At 45.4% G+C, this 16,147-nt stretch overlaps 1 protein-coding gene across 3 annotated transcripts; it reads left to right on the forward strand.

The window, feature by feature from the left end:
* The first annotated feature begins 9,249 nt into the window (after positions 1–9,249).
* On the forward strand, positions 9,250–16,142 carry GNG13 (G protein subunit gamma 13). Of its 3 annotated transcripts, none has more exons than XM_074158651.1 (5): positions 9,250–9,408; positions 12,268–12,396; positions 13,210–13,375; positions 14,557–14,679; positions 15,571–16,142. In XM_074158651.1, exons 4-5 carry the CDS (start codon positions 14,582–14,584, stop codon positions 15,674–15,676), a joined length of 204 nt encoding a protein of 67 aa, XP_074014752.1. In that variant the 5' UTR covers positions 9,250–9,408; positions 12,268–12,396; positions 13,210–13,375; positions 14,557–14,581; the 3' UTR covers positions 15,677–16,142. The 3 variants fall into 3 exon arrangements, with proteins under 3 accessions (XP_074014752.1, XP_074014750.1, XP_074014751.1); XM_074158649.1 differs by having other exon boundaries at positions 13,259–13,375; positions 15,571–16,141; XM_074158650.1 differs by lacking the exon at positions 13,210–13,375.
* The last annotated feature ends 5 nt before the right edge of the window (positions 16,143–16,147 follow it).

Raw genomic sequence — 16,147 nt, forward strand, 5'->3', positions numbered from 1 at the left:
TCCTACAGTTTTAAGAGTAAACTCTTCTTTGTGTCAGTGTGTTACCTCCAGTTTTCAGTTAAGACAAAAATGGTTTCACTGGCTTTGAAGCTGCTCAGGTTGATCAGGTTGTTTATTGGGCTCGTCATATGTTTCTGCAGTGTTTCTCGCATATACTCACTGGGGATCTTTCTTTTTAAAAAAAAAAAAGACCACAGAACCTTGTCTGCACTGGTGTTAAAATAACAGAAGAGCAATACTGTTATTAACTACAAATCCTGTCTATCTGACATTTAATGACAAAAAATAAAACACCAAAACCCAAATTTCTGTAGAAGAGTTTCCCATAGGATTTAAAAAAAAAAACACCACACACAACTTCCTAGTAATTAACACAATTTTAAGGGATTTTGATTTTTCTTTTTTTTTTTTTTTCTTTTCAAAACATAGGATCACAACACAACTTCAGAGGATGCTGGTGTTGTGTGACTTTCCAAAAAAATTGTATGAAAAGTTTGTTAATTTTTTTCAGTCCATCTCACTTCCGTGTCACTGTTTTGGCTTCTCAAATAGGTACGTTCTTTATCTTTTTGTTTACAGAATATATTTTTATACAGTTGCCTGAACTGAAAACAGCTATATAGAACGCTTCTTTCACTGCTAGTGTTAGGTGTGAGCGTTTTATCGGAAGATTTCAGTATTAGCTGCTTTGTATTTCTTCTGACCTTACAGGAACAGTTGCTGTTTGATGCTGTGGGGAAGCATAAGATGATGTTCTAATTAAGGAGGCGCCCAAACTTCTTTACAGCTTTACAAACTTCCTTTACAGGAATGTGAGAATGTTGTCCATATAGCTTTTTTTTCTTTTTTTTTTTTCCTTCTCTCCTCCCCACTCCCCAGAAGTGAGTAAACCTCAAAATGTTTTATTGGTAAATCATGTTACTTAAGGGAAATAAATTGTGGTGTACAAACAAACCATGGTTAAAAATGACTTTGTTTTTGTACTTGCAGCTTGAATGTTGTGCCATGGGACCATGTATTACTGACTACTGTTTTAAAAGGCCAGAACATCACTGGTCAAAGAACACAGAAAGGAAGAAAAGTATTTTTGTGGGAAACGCTCCCTGTTATAGAGGCTCGAGTGGAGAAATTGGTGGACAAAGAGAAGTAAGATCGGTTTGGTCTTGTTTTGGATTTTTCTTATTATGAACTCAGCTTTTACATTTTGCATGGTATTGACTCTAGTATAGTGTTTTCCTGACATCTGCAGTAGTTTCATATAATGGGGAAACATACAAATCAAAGACCTATTTGAAGCTCTTTATGCCTGTTGCTACTTATCAAGAGGCCAGTAGCTTTTTGAAGTGTTTTCAAAGCAGAATCAAGCCCTTTGAACGCTTCAGGACCAGAAAAGAATGTTGAAGTGGATAAATTCTTTGTTTCCATAACCCCAGTAGGTTTTAGATGTTGATGTTTAAAACAAATTCTGTTCATCAGAAGGTGACTAGATGTAAGGCAGCAAAAAAGTGCGTTCTGGTCTCTAGATCTTCAGAAGTCTGTATTCAAAAGAATACAGTCTACTTAAAGACTTAAATTGAAAGGCAACCTCCTGTTTTATTTTGCCAGAGCACGGAGATAATCTGTAGATAGCTTCTTGCAACTTATTTCCAATTGTCTCTTCCTGCCAGTTGTATTTCTATCCTAGCGTGCAATGTCTCGTGTGTTGGAAGGTCTACTGTTTTGCTTAATTAATTGTAGTAAATATTTGATTGACCTGTATATAGCTTTGCACTTCCTTCCTCTTCCTACTCACCCTCTTTTTTTTCTCTCTAGCTATAAAGAAGTTGTTCGCTACCTGAGAGCTGTGAAATGCAATGATACCAAAGGGTAAATAGCTTTTTACCTCTTTTTTTCTTTTTTAATTGTTTCTTTGCCTTAAGATTGTGTTCCAGGCTGTGTTTCTTCAATGTGTAATACACTGGCAGAATGAAGGATTTTGGCAGCTGTTTGTTTGCTAAGTGAAAGCAGCACTGACTTCTGCCTTATCTGATGGTGGCAGAAGTGGTCTTACTAGTGGTAAAGCATAACCAGATCTATACATACCTATTGTAAAACTTTCATGTTAATGAAAGTCAAATATTCATTTCTTCCTTCTTTCCAGGTTAAGAGACCTTCGAGATAAAATCCCATTCTATTTGTGTAAAACTGGAGACTTCATCGACGCTATGCATTCGCTGCTGTTTCCCGTCAATAGCCTGGCCTGCTGTACCGCCTGCCGGGTATCACCTCTTCAGTTTGAGGTCTACCTGAAGATATTCAGAACAGGCAGTATCCCCACTGGAAAGGATATGCTCGACCCTGGGCCATGGATCAGAGTTGGCAAGTGTGATTTCTTGCTTACATATGTCCAGAATCTTACTTAATTACAGCTTTTACTTTTTCATTAAATCTAGTAACATGCTGAGGGACTTTGTCTGTACATAACCCTGGGCAGGAAGAATGTCTTTATATTTGAGCGTGAATTTGTTTAGTACACTTCACGCAAAGAGCTGGTTTTGTCAACTGTGAAGTTGTTTTGCTGAAAGCAACCTATTAAAAGGAAATACAAAGCTCTCTCTTACATCATGGCATTACCAGTGGCAGTGTGTAACTTAGCATTACGGTATATCTCAGCTGTGACCTTGAGAATAAAAGCTTCCTGATGGAAAGGGTTTCATGATCTGTATTACGTTCTGTCAGTAGTTTAGCCGCTGATAACTGTGATCATCTGCATTCAGTTCTTTGCAGCTTTCGAGAATAGCGATTTACATTTGCTGTTTGTTTTCTATTCAAAACCTACAAAATGTTGTAAAATAGCTGTAATCACTTGCTTGTTTCTTTTTGATAGGTTTCTAGAGAAATGTATCTGTAACTGAGTTAATATCTTGTTTGTGTTCACACTCATAGTTAATCAGAGGATATAAGATATATTTTGGATTCTTTTTCTTCTTGCAGGGTCTCCCTTGAAAGATGGTGTTCTAATTAAGCAGGCACTCAAACTCCTCTACAGCAATGTGTCGCTATACAGGAATGTGAGTCTGTATTAAAACTGTTTCTGTGCCCATGGAGTGGTTCTGTCTTACCTGTTTTGTCCAGTCACTTCTTTAATGCAAGGATTTATAACCAGAACACTTTCCTCTCTGAATAGTTTATACCTCTGAAGGGATTTGACTTTGTAAAACAAATGTTCTGCTGTGTTTCAGCCTAAATGCTGGAGTTCCCTCATCATGATCTTGGGCAGTAGCAGTCTGCTGGAAAAAAATGGGCACCTGCATCCCCTCACCCTGAAAGAGCCACCGCTTGATTTCCAAAAGGTAACTGAAAGAGTACTGGGAAGTGGGAGAGTCTGTGGTCTTGGTTTTGTACAAGTCTTCATTTGACGTGGGCACTGGCTCATTCTTTTAAATACTAAGGTTAACTTTACAGTGCCTCATCAAGTACTCTTGCGGTATGTGCCAAATGTAACACTTTGCAAAATGTTGTGATTCAGGAGTGTTAAATGCAACAGTAAACAGATTATCTCTGCTTGCAGCCCAATGCCTAGTACTAATTCTATAGCTTTTAAAGATGAGGTGAATCAGATAACAAAATGGCTAGGAAAGCAGTTTAAGAAAAATGTGTTCAGATGGTCCTAAAGAGCCAGTATCTGGATATTTTCTTCACAAGAACAGAACTAGCCGTCTGCTAAGCGTAGTAGGTTAAACTGAAGAAGTTATGAGATACAGTTTGGTTAGTGCTGTAGAACCTCAACTTCTCTTGAGTATGGTGTTGAACAGTCAACCGCAGCTGTGGAAAAAAAAAATCTGAAAAAATAAGTAAAAGCTCGTTAAAGAACCATCTTGAGCACTGTTTGATGTTTGTAGAGGATCTGGACATCCTTCCCCTTTACTTGTGACTCATTACTTCTATTTCAGGGGGTACTTGCTGCCAGTGGTGACCTTTTGGAGGAATTGAAGGCAAAAATGAATGTTTCTTTACCATCTGATATTTTCTCTCCTCAGGTAAGTGTGTGATAAGGAAATTTACTGCTTGTCTTATCGTGCTTGAAGATACAGCTGTATTGAAAACAGTTGGATTATTGTGGAAAGCTTTTAAGAGGGGGCTTGAAGATTTTTGGGGGGGAATCAGCATAACTGTTTTTAGCACAGTCTAAAGGCTACAGTAGATATCTGAAGGTAACAAAACTATTGGGGTCTGTTCTGGTCTGACCATCTTCAACATAGGACAAGTCTTACTTCATCACTGTCCCAATTTATGCATTTATAAAGCTGGAGAGTTGGTAATAATTGATTCTGTCTTAACTTCTCACAGGGTAATCTTGTGTCGTTTGATTAAAACTAGAGACTGTCCTTTGAGATTTGACAACGTGTTTGTCTCAAACCTCAGAATTTCTAAACTTGTTTGAATGATGGTTTCAAGTGTAGTGCAACGTGTTTAAAGACAGCTTGAAATGTATTCTGTATGAAATGCAGTCGATACATCGAAGAAGCTATCTTATTCTTTTTTACTTCTTTTGAGGAAATTAAATTTAGCTTACTCGCCAAATACAGACTGCTGGGCCAGAATTTTTTTTCCCTTAATTCTGTTTCTGTGATGGTGTGGGACTTTGTGTTTCTGTGAGGGCTTTGAGAGCGCCGGGTGAAACATGCTATATTCTATGATTCTATATAAATAGAAGTACCTGTTCTATTCCCCCTTCTTTTGGTCTTCATAAAATTCTTGTGGGTGTCATGTCTGACGTCCAACCTATCTGCTTGGAATGGTGGTAACTTAGTGCTGATTTGACTGGATATGAAATACAAGTAGTGGGAAAGTGGGCTTTTAAATATGTCGTCTTGTTGATATCTCTTCCTGTAGTTGCACCATGAGGCTTGTCTTATTCTCGCAGTGCAAGCAGTACAACAGATGCTTTTTTGTGATCTTCCATACTTGACTTCCTTCTTAGAGATAGCCCTGGCTTTTGGGGTGAGTCCTAGATACTGATTTCTGTTCTAAGAGATTAAAGCAAATTATATTTAAAATCTGTGCACTATCAGCTTGGAGATTTTTGACACTTTTAACTGGATTTTGTTCCCCTTTAGCTTTGACCTTTAATTTATTCTGGTTTTTAAGAAGCTATTGACCTCATAGCAGCCTTCCAGTACCTAAAAGGCCTACAGGAGAGATGGGGAGGGACTCTTCATGAGGGAGTGGAGCAATAGGATGAGGGGTAATGGTTTTAAACTGAAAGAGGGGAGATTTAGATTAGATATTAGGAAGAAGCTCTTTACTGTGAGGGTGGTGAGACACTGGAACAGGTTGCCCAGAGAAGTTGTGGATGTCCCATCCCTGGAGGTGTTCAAGCCAGCTCAGACGGGGCTTTGAGCAACCTGGTCTGGTGGGAGGTATCCCTGCCCAGGACAAGGGGCTGAAACTAGATGATCTTTAAGGTCCCTTCCAACCCAAACCATTGGCAATTAGATTAAATCACTGGTCTTATTTTTTTTTCTCTTCCTAGAATAACTTTTGGGCTCTGAGGCTGTTATTGGACCATCTTTCCTATGAAGAACACATTCTCCATGGCATTGTCAACCTGATTTTGAGAGATCTAAATCGTCAGAAAGCAACAATGCTAAAACTGTGAGTCAACACTTGCTCCCTGAAGTCTGTTTGTTTATGGAACAGTCAGAGCAGTCCCGCAGCAGTAATGTTTAGCACGATGTAACCCTTAGCTCTTTGAAACCAGCCAGCCCAGTGCTTTGGGCAAGTCAAGAATGCAAATAAGATGCTTGGAGTCAATAGGCAAGTTGTCTCTGAACAGCTGTGTTCTGTTTCCTGGTGTTATATCGCTCAGGTGGCAAAACCTTGGTCCCCAGTATGTGGGTGAATTCCTTTGCCTGTTCCTGACGTGCAGACATAAGAAGATGCAATCCATTGGCCTCTTCACTCTGAGTATTATTACAGAGAACCTGCATATGTAAGTGTGAATCTTCATTGTAGCCAAATAGAAAATCATTGTGTTGCAACACTGATGGTAGTTTTCTTTTAATTAACAGTCTTGACTTGCAATTCATCCTTGTTTTTTATTCTTCCCTGTTAATAGCAGTGGTAAAGATACTCAACGCGATGTTTTAGGTAGATTTAAAATTGTTCTATGTTACCTGTTGCACCCAAATGGCTTTCTTGCTTCCCAGTGCCGTGGAAACACGTTATCTGCTCAGGCAGCCCTGACCAGTCATCAAGAGTACGTATGGTACAGTCCAGCTCTATTACTTAACTATCGTTGTCATCAACAACAAAAAAAAACCCTTAATTAGGACTTACAGCAGTTACTAGACTCTAAGGAGGCGTAATATGGCATAAGACTTTATTCAGAGAAAATAGTTGAAAGTAACTCAAAACGTATATTATTGTGTATCTCCAAGAATACGATGGGTGTACAGATGTCAACGTTTGTTTTAAACTGGTAAGAAGCACTTCACATGGTGGTGAGGGAGTAGATCCCCACCAAAAACTAAAGATTCAAGAATATACGTGCACTGTGATGCAAACTGAGGACAGCACTAGGATTGTGTCTGTCATTCTTATCCCCTTTCAAAAAGGAGAGAGACCACGTTCTCTGCAGGAGCACAGACCTTCAGTGGGTGGGGAAAACAGTTCTGAAAAAGTCCGAATTATTAATTTAGATTACAAATGATAATAAAACTCTGATGTATCATTTGGAAACCACTAGCTGTTTATAATCCTTGCTCTCCTGCGTTATGCAGTAAAGCGTTACAGGTTTTAGTGATAGACTTTAATGTATTGACATAATAGTTTTCAAATTAATTGACTCTGTGGTTGTGTACTGGAAGACAGAGTAATTGCCTGCTCTGGCACTTTTAATTCACACGTCACTGATGGCAGCAGAGTAATATTGAGAATTCACCTCTTAGTTACTGTCTTAAGTGGAAATCGTGGATGTGTAAGTTGACCTTCTTTGTGAAATATTTCTGTTTCTTCTCTCCAGCCTTTGCTGTGTGCAGCTGAGAAAATAAAATACCTAATTTCACTCAGTTGTGTGTGAGCTAAGCTGTATTTAACAAATTTGCAATTCCATTGTCTTTTTTTGTTTTGTGAGGCATTACAGTGTGCTCTAGCAACCATCCAAGAGAATCCAATCAAATCCTGATTCTTATGGTCTTTGTCTTACTTATTTTACCGTACATCTGATGCTGAAATCATCTCCGTTTGGAAGTTCAAGTGAATTGTTGGATCAACCTTCCTCTAAAGCTTTGAGAAATGCAAAACTTGGAGTGGCTGAGACTGGGTGCGGGTCTGTCCCTATGAGAAAACTGAATGAGAATCTCTTTGTTTTTCAGGTGTCCGTGGGCAAAGCATCTTTGCAACTTCTTTCACAATGCAGTGAGTATCTCTTTATTTTAGAATTTAACAAAGCATGTCGATGACGACTATATTACTTACCAATTAGATATTTAAATATAGCATTTGATGTATCGTATATCAAATATTTCATATGTCAATGTCTTTTATTATAACATCATTATAAAAATTATTGACGTATACTAACAAATTTTTTTTTTCTCTGCCCAGGGATTAAGGCACCTGCCCCTTGGCACCACGGTTCATCGTGAAGTCTCGAAGTTCATAAACATTTTTGAAAAACTGTAATTTGGCAAAATCTTCAGGAACGTTTTCCAATTTGTCTTAAACTGAGGTATCTCTTTCTGGAGCCCCTTGTGTTCAGCTGTGGTTCTCATCTCCAAAAACATTCAGCTAAAAACTGACTTCAGACAAATCCAAAAGTGAGACCCTGGGTTGAGCTGGTGAACGGTGGCTGTATTTCAGCAGACGTACTCTGGAAATTTCCTTTCTTGCAGGTCCATCTGTTAAGCAGTCGTTTAAAGCGGCAGTGGCTTTAAGATGTGTTTTTCTTTTAAAAAAGCCAGTCTACAGAGAGATGCTGATTGGAGAGGGGGGGACAAGGGGAGGAAACACGGATGAAGTAGAAGCACCCCAGGTCTTTACTCCTCTTGTGTCGCACGGAGGTACTGTGGGTGAGATGTGGCAGCAGAACAACTGCTGAGAACAGAAGTCTGAAAAAGGAAGACTGGTATACAACAGTGCGTGTTAAAATGCTGTTTGCACACCCCCTTTTGTTTCGTGTATAATTATAAAAAACAAGCCCCTCTTGAGGCTGATGGACATTAACTTTCTTGCTTCAAGAAACCAGATTCAGGAAGGCCTAATGCAGTAAATAGCTTGTTTTGTTTGTAAATTAAAAAATATATCTAGTTTTCAGGGTTTTACCGTTGTGGGGCTTTGTTTTTATTTTCTACAATAGGTGACTGTTAGACTGATGGTTCTCGGAGTTTCTCACATCCTTATTTTAGTGGTAAGTTTAAGAGTTAACTTTGGAACTGTGGCAGTGGAAATAGAGAATACTTTTTAGCCTGGTTTATACCCTTCTCTGCCCCGCTGTGATACCCGTCTGCATTGGTTTGGCAGCTGGGGAGGGGGTGGGGGGCAAATATTAATATGTGATGAACTGTATTTTGCACATTTAAGGCTTTCAGTGGCTTTTGTTATCCGAAATTGGCTACACTGTGGTTCAAGTTTTATACAAAAGTGTACATGTAAAGTAAAACTTCATAGAAATTCTGTCCTTATGTTGTCAGTTCTGTTTTGAGGTGGTTTTCTGGTTGTCTGGTTTTTGTTTTTTAAACGGTTGCTGTACCTTTATCTCGTGCTGTCCAAGTTCAGCCGGGACATGCAGAGGTCATCAAAGTCCCCTGACACTGGGGAATCTGGTTCTGCTGCCTGTCAGCCACACGGTGTCTCCTCTGGGCTCTGCTCCTAAGACACACTGTGCTGTTTCATCCCGGACTCCAAGAGAGGTGTTTCTTGCATGTTCCTAATAACGTGGTCTTTCTCATCTCATCTACTTGAGTAGTAGAAGGTTCCTGTTACACCTGAGGGGGAAGGAAGCTGCAAACTTATCTTCATAGACGTTGTATCCACGTTCTCTGCTTTACCTTGGCGTAAGAGCTTTCCCTTCCTGACCTGCAGTGCTCCAAGCGCTCTCCCAGCAATGCAGAGACCTTGAGCAGCCGCCTGCCCTCAACGCTCTTGGTCTGAACCCTCCAAAACAGTCCATTTTGTCAGTCCCAGGGCGTGTTAACAGTAGGGTGCTACATCCTGCTTTGTCACTTCACCGTGGGTATAAAAAGACAACAGCAAAGCTGTGTACGCGCTGATGTCAGATTGAACTTGGACAGGGTGAGGACTTCCATGTCTCCATGTCCGCTGCCGGAGCTGGGACAGGAGGGAGAGGGCGAGAGCAGGGGCTCTGTTACCCCTTCGAGCCTGGATTTACCATCACAAGGAAAGCTTAGGAACAGCTTATGTACTGTAAGTAAATAGCATTATCTATTCATTATTTATCTACTTCTCAATTTTAATGATTTATAGTAGCCCTTAGAGTGAGGATTATACTATAGATAATGACAAAATCTTTTATGTTATGAGAAAAAGACTTTCTCTGAAGATCTGCACTGACTTTGGGTGTGGGCTGGATGGACAGGGGGAGTCGTTACAATCAACCACAGCAGAAAACATCTTCCCGGTACCCTGAGACTGTGCCTAGTATAACCCCAAAGGTAAATTGAAGGCTGCTCTCCTCGTCTTTATTCCAGGTATAATTGAGATGAACAGAGCTCATTAAAAATTGAAATGCATAGTTTAGAGAGGAAAATGGGCATCCAAATATTGTATTTTAACGAACAGAACTCTGCTGTTTTAGCAAGTATTTGTACAGCTGATACTGCCAAACAATAAATAGAACATTTGCAAGTAAGTGCCTGTATCGCAAATAAAATTTCATCTGAAAATAGTGAAATTGTCTTGTGTTCTCAGAGCCTGGAATGGGAATAACATTGTCTGGCCTGGGAGCCTAATGTACCTGTGGGCCAAGGGGCTGCGTGGCGTGGTCGGCAGTGAGCAGGCCTGTGTGAGTGTGTGCAGGGCCATGGATTATGAAATACATTGCTAATAAACTAACCGTTTACAGGCTGGAGGAGGGTGTTCTCAGTATTATATTATACTTAAGAACAAATAAACAACCTTCCCCCCTGCCCCAGTGCTGCCGGTAAACCTGCATGCCTGTTCCAGCGCTGCTTGTGGGGGGAATGGTGATGCACATCCCCACAGGGTGAGCTTGGACAAGGAGGCTGAGACCTTCCTCCATCAGAATAGAGAAGCTTTATCCTCTCAGTCTCCTGGGGGGTTGTGGATTTGGACAATAACTTTGTCAGGGGCTGAGTTCTGAACCACAGCACCAGTGGAGCCGGAGGCGATGAGCATCCCGTCATGCTGCCTCTCTCTGCTTCCCATCCTCGGCTGCTGCCTGGGCTGGGGGAGTGCTGATACCCTTTTTACCAAGGACACTAATTAACCTGCTAAATGAGTTTATCCCTTTGGAGTGTGCACCAGAGAGCTGAGTTATCTAAAATACCATCCCAAACAGAGCCATAATTAGCAGCTGGCACTGAGGGCAGACCCCCCTGCTTCCCAGGGACGGCTTGGCAAGGGGCTGGGGGCTGTGGTCTTGTTGCTGGTGCGGTCCCTCACCCCCGGACAACATCCCATGGTCATGTGCAGTGTAGGACCAGGCTGTGTTTGTCACATGCAGCATCCCCTTCCCTGCACAGAAGGGAGAGAGTTCCTCTCCCCTATGCTGCACCTAAATAATGTGGGGACATCAATCACAAGTCATCACACGGCCACCCTGGGACACAAAGGAGTCACACCCCCCCCAGCTGCCTGCCAAACCAAAAATGCTCAGTTTTAATAACTGGACTAAGCAAAGTAAAAAACCAGCTCGATGCCAGATTAACAGATGGCTACAGTCATTAATATTGCAAAACTTCAGGAGTTCATAATTCTTTAATCTACAAAGCTGGGGGGGGGTAGCTAATGCGGGCCCTGCAATCTGCCATGCTGGGGGCTGCTGCCCACCCACCCACTGCCACTGGGTCCCTCCCAGACCCCCCCAATACGGCCTGATGGACTTGGCCTTAGTCCTGCCTGCCTGGCCAAGACACAGCTCCCTGCCTGCCTCAGGGGAGCCTGCTGCTGGGCAGACGCTGCCCGTGTGGGGGGGGTGAGCTTGATGAACCACCCCACCAGACTTAGGGCTGGTGTCAATGGTGGCTCCTAAATTCCCTGGGCGCTGCCCTGCACCCGGGCGGCTCTGCTGGCCCTGCTCAGCCCTCGCTGCCATCAGATTGCGGAACGTCCACGGAAATCCAATAACCCGTCTCCAGTGTCATTTTATCATTAAACCCAAGCCTTTCCCATAATTGTTTGGAGGCAGCGCAGGGAGATTACGATTGATGTCAACAGCCAGATAATCTGCGGTTCAGCGCTCGGTATCGCTGACCTCGTTAATAGGCACCGGTGGCGTTTGGAGCGTGGGGAGCGTGTCCTGAGCCGCAGCCACCCCAAAAGCTGCAACGAAGAAAAGCCCAGCATTGATGTTGCAATAGAAAAAAAAAAAAAAAAAAAAAAAAAAGAGATATATTTAATATTTCCTTTGGGTGAAAAACCTCATGCTGTGGCTGCAGCGGGCTCAGGGTTTGGCCCCAAATAACTCCATTGATCCCTGGCCAAGCCCCAGACTCCAGCATCCTCTCTCGGAGCAGGGCGAAGGGCCGGTGGCTCCGAGAGGCTGCCGGGGAGGCTCTTATCACTATCGATCGTCCGCAGAGGATGAGGGCTGGGAGGGAGCCTGGCTTGGCCCTGGCCCCATGAATTCATTGCCGTCCTGCTCTCGGCGCGTTCTCGGGGCAGGGGCTGGCGGGGCTTCTCCTTTGCCCACCTCGGTGCTGCCGGGCATCAGCCTCCTGCTTGGTACAAAAGGCCCCCGTGGTTTAATGCTATAAAGGCTTCTGCCTACTAGAAAAGCTATCCGATTATGTATCTCTCTCTCTTTCTATATATTTATATCTTTTATGTGTATATATGTATTATATTTATGTATGTTATATAATATAGCATATACTACATATAATATTATAATATAATGTGATGAAGTATAATATAATAATTATATAAATTATAAATACACACACGCAATATGAATATTCGACCTCCGTACACACAAGATATGTGCATATCTGTGTGTGTAAGTATGTGTGAACATATGTATGTATATACACACACACGCTCTTTCTTTCTTTCTTTTTTTTTTTAAATGTGTGTGTGTGTTAGGCATTCCTATGGGTTTGTTTACCTGAAGGAATTGGGCCCAGGTGTGCTTTACAGAGGACAAGCAGCCACTTGTACGGCCATAGGCTCTGGGCCCCCTGCCCCCAGAGGGGTGGGAAGGAGGGATCTCAGGTAGGCTTTGGGCAGTTTTTATTTGTGGAAACTTTGCTTTGCTTTGCTTTTTTTTTTTTTCTAAGCGCAAAGCTGCTGCCACCATAATTACCTAAGGTTTTTTTTTTAACTGGTTATTTAATGAAGGTGGCAGGTGGTTGTTTTGGTTTGTTGTTGTGTTCTTTTTTTTTGACTTTGTGATTTTGCCTTTGCATCGGTTACACAGCCTTTAATCAGGTAACAACTGTTACTGGGCTTTTGTCCCTCCCCATAAGTCAAACATTATTATATTTTAATGTTGTTGCACTTTTCCCCTTGTGCTGCCCCTTCACCCACCGTATGTTTAATCTCAAACTGCTCACTTTTTGCATTTATCTTTTTTTTTTTTTTTTTTTTTTTTTTTAACCAGCCCCTCTCCGAGCGCACCCCAGGTGTTCCCTGCCCCCCAGCCCTGCCAGCACGGGGGAAGTGGGAGGAAACACAAAAATCCAGGGGAAGCAGCAGTGGGAGCAGCTGGGGGAAAGCCGGGAGGGGGCTGGCTTTCGCAGGGATGCAGGCAGGAAAAAAGGCCTCCTTGGGGTGCCGCTGTGTCCCACCACGCGTTACCCCCCCTCCTCCTCCTCCTCGGGGCCCTTCTGTCCCCTAGGGCTGTGGGGGAGGGTGGGGTAACCCCGTTTCGGCAGCTCAGCTGCTGGCTACCGGGATGCTGCCTCCAGCCCGGGCACTCACGTTCAGCGGAGCCAAATCCCCCGGGAGCAGCGCGGGGGGAGGAGGGGAGGAGGGGGGGGGGAAGGAGGATGCTCCATTATCCGGCTCCTGCTGTGTCGGAGGCAGCTGGACCGGCCGTGCATTAATAGATTACACAGAGGATTTGGGCTCGCAGGCGGCGAGGGGAGCGCTCGCAGGAGGCAGCGCGGGCAAGGCCAAGACGGGCTGGGCGATCCGGCGGGGAACGGACGCAGCCCCCCCCCGCTCCCCGCTAACACCTTTTCCAGCCGAGGTAGGTGGAAGGTTTGGCCACGGAGCTGGGATGCTGGAGCGGGGATGGGGATGCTGGTCCTCGTCTGCCTCTGGGAGAGCCGCCGGCAGGGACCGGGAACCCCGGGGAGGCCGGACGGTGGGTGCAGGGGGTTGCTGGGCTCTGGGTGCTCGCCCTTCTCCCACGCCTGGCTGTTTTTCCCGGGGATACTCTGCGGAGAAGCCCATGCGGCTGCCGAGCTGTGCCGATGCGCGGCTGGATTTAAGCAGTGCCAATGCGCGGCTGGATTTTGTGCCCCGGTGTGCGGCACCCCCAGCCCTTCCCTGCCCCTCAGCCGGGGGCTGCAGCCTGGTCTGGGGTGCGGGATGGGGAGCGTGGGTGTCCCTGTGGTTCAGCCCCCCCCCCCCCGGGGTGCAAGGTGGTGCTGCTGGATGCTGCCCTGGGCTGGAGGGTCTGGGGTCGTGGATGGTCACGGGCATGGGGAAGTTCCCCTTCTGCCACCAATTCTTGGGGTGGCACAGGGAGCCAGGTGCTTGCAGAAGGTCTCATGCAACTATGGCTTGTGCCCCATCAGCTGCTGTGCCTCAGTTTCCCCACCCTGCACATCCCTACCATTAGCCAATACCCATGTCCATGGTGGGAGGGAGATCTTGCCCCCCAAATCAGAGGTGACTGTCCACATAAGCCTTTTCCAGAGCTTTGTACACAGCCACACGGATGCCCAAAATCCCTACTGGCCTTGCCTGGGGCCATGGCCAGGCAAGAGAAGGACAGACTTCCCTCCATCACCCCAGATAGCCTCCAGCTGCTGTTTGCTGCTCTCCACCCCAAGAGCTACCATCCAAATTACAGTCAAATCTGGCCAGGTCCTCAGGTTTTGCATGTGCCTGTGGGCACAGCGTGGCTACAAAAGGGCAGTGCCAGGCAGCCTCCCCGTGCCAGGCTGGCCCAGCACTCTGCAGGTCAGTGCAGCCTTTGCCTTACGAAAACAACCCCAAAAGATCTCCTGGAGTCTTGGGCTGCTCCACCATGGGGTTGAAAGCCTTCCCCGGAGGATGGTGGCACGCTGTCCCCATCCTGGGGGATCCCCTCTTTGGGGGGGGGGTGTGTGTGTGTGTGTGTGCAGAGCTGAAGGGGGGGTGGGGGTGGTGTCCAGGACAGGATGAAGTCGTGGGATACAGCACCAAGGTCCCTATTTTCAGCCCTACAGGGCACCCGGCTGCCACCATGGACGAGTGGGATCTCCCGCAGTGGAAGAAGGAGGTGGAAAGCCTGAAGTACCAGCTGGCCTACAAACGAGAGATGTCCTCCAAGACAATACCTGAGTGAGTGGGTGCCCACCGTCCCCTCCCGCCCCTCACCATGCCCCCAGCCCAGCCCAGCAGAGGGATATGGCTTTGCGTAGCCAGGAGCAGCGCCAGCTACTCTCCACTCTGCAGCCAGCACCCACGTCCCCCTCCAAATCACCTGGGGGCTCCCAAAATAAGGCGGGTTTAGAGATTTATTTTTTTTTTTTAGTCCTCTTACAGTTCTTCAAGCCCCCCCCAGAGGCAGAAACCCACCAGCCCCAGTGCTGGTGTCCACAAAGCCCCCGTGCTCCTCTCTGCAATTTCCTCCCACCCCGTGCCAGCTCCTTTCCAGCTGCCCAAGCTCAAAAGACTTAAACCTCTAAAACAAAAAGTCACTGAAAGGTATTTTCCCCTCCCTGGTTTGTGCCTCACTGCTCTTCACCATGGAGGGGCTTGGGACATGCCACCAGTTCACCATGGGCCCACGGACCCTCACCCACTGGCCTCTTAGAAAGAGGGGGGACAGAAAACTTTAGCAAATAAGTTTTAGAAAAAAACAATACAAAGGCTGTCCCTGTGCTGTGTGGGGGACAAAAGGCTTTTATTAAAGATATTTTGTGTTTAGCTCCCCTGTCTGAAAGCGGGGGGGGGGTGGTGGTGGGGTGTCCGGCAGTGATACAACTCAGGCACCAGCACAGGGTGCACCCCAGCATCGCTCCCCACCAGTGCAGGAGTTATCCTGGGCACTGCAGCACACACACCCCCCCCCAGCTCCCCCCATTTTGCAGCTGCCCAGGCACGGCCACACAGCCCCTGGCCTGCATCCCCCACATCTGCAAAACACTTCGGTGCATGGCAAACCCCCCCCCCCCACCCCCCGCCAGGCAGGGTCTATGCCCACCCCTCCGCTCGCTCTCCTCTCCGCAGGTTTGTGAAATGGATCGAGGACGGCATTCCCGAAGATCCCTTCCTCAACCCGGAGCTGATGAAAAACAACCCTTGGGTGGAGAAAGGCAAATGTACCATCCTCTGAGGGGTCACCCCCCCGCCCCCGGCTGCATCGGCTCCTGCTGCCCCTCGCTCCCCCCCACTGAATGTACTTTTTTATTAGCTAACTCCCTAATATGACTACCTGAACAAAAACCCTACCCTCATCTTGTCTTATTATTTTTAGTAGTAGAAAGTGTTTTTTATACTCTGGGGGGGTGGGGAAGGAGGGAATATACAGTGGGAGGGCCGGGGGCCGGGGGGGGGAATAAGCAGCAAAGGTTTCTGCTGGGTTAGGCTGCAGTTTCCAGTCCCAGACCTCCACTCACCTCCGCCACCGTTGCCATCAAGCCGACAGCTTTTTCAACTTGTAAAGCAACAAAACTTTTATAAAACATTTTCAGTGATTTTTAAATATTCTTTTGTATATTGTAGGATATAACTTTGCAGCAAAACAGGCAAAATATGACAACTAAGGGTTTATAAATGAAATAAACAGAACAATACTTCATGATTT

Source organism: Numenius arquata, chromosome 14 (assembly GCF_964106895.1).
Source record: "Numenius arquata chromosome 14, bNumArq3.hap1.1, whole genome shotgun sequence".
In the NCBI taxonomy this organism is placed as follows: domain Eukaryota; kingdom Metazoa; phylum Chordata; class Aves; order Charadriiformes; family Scolopacidae; genus Numenius; species Numenius arquata.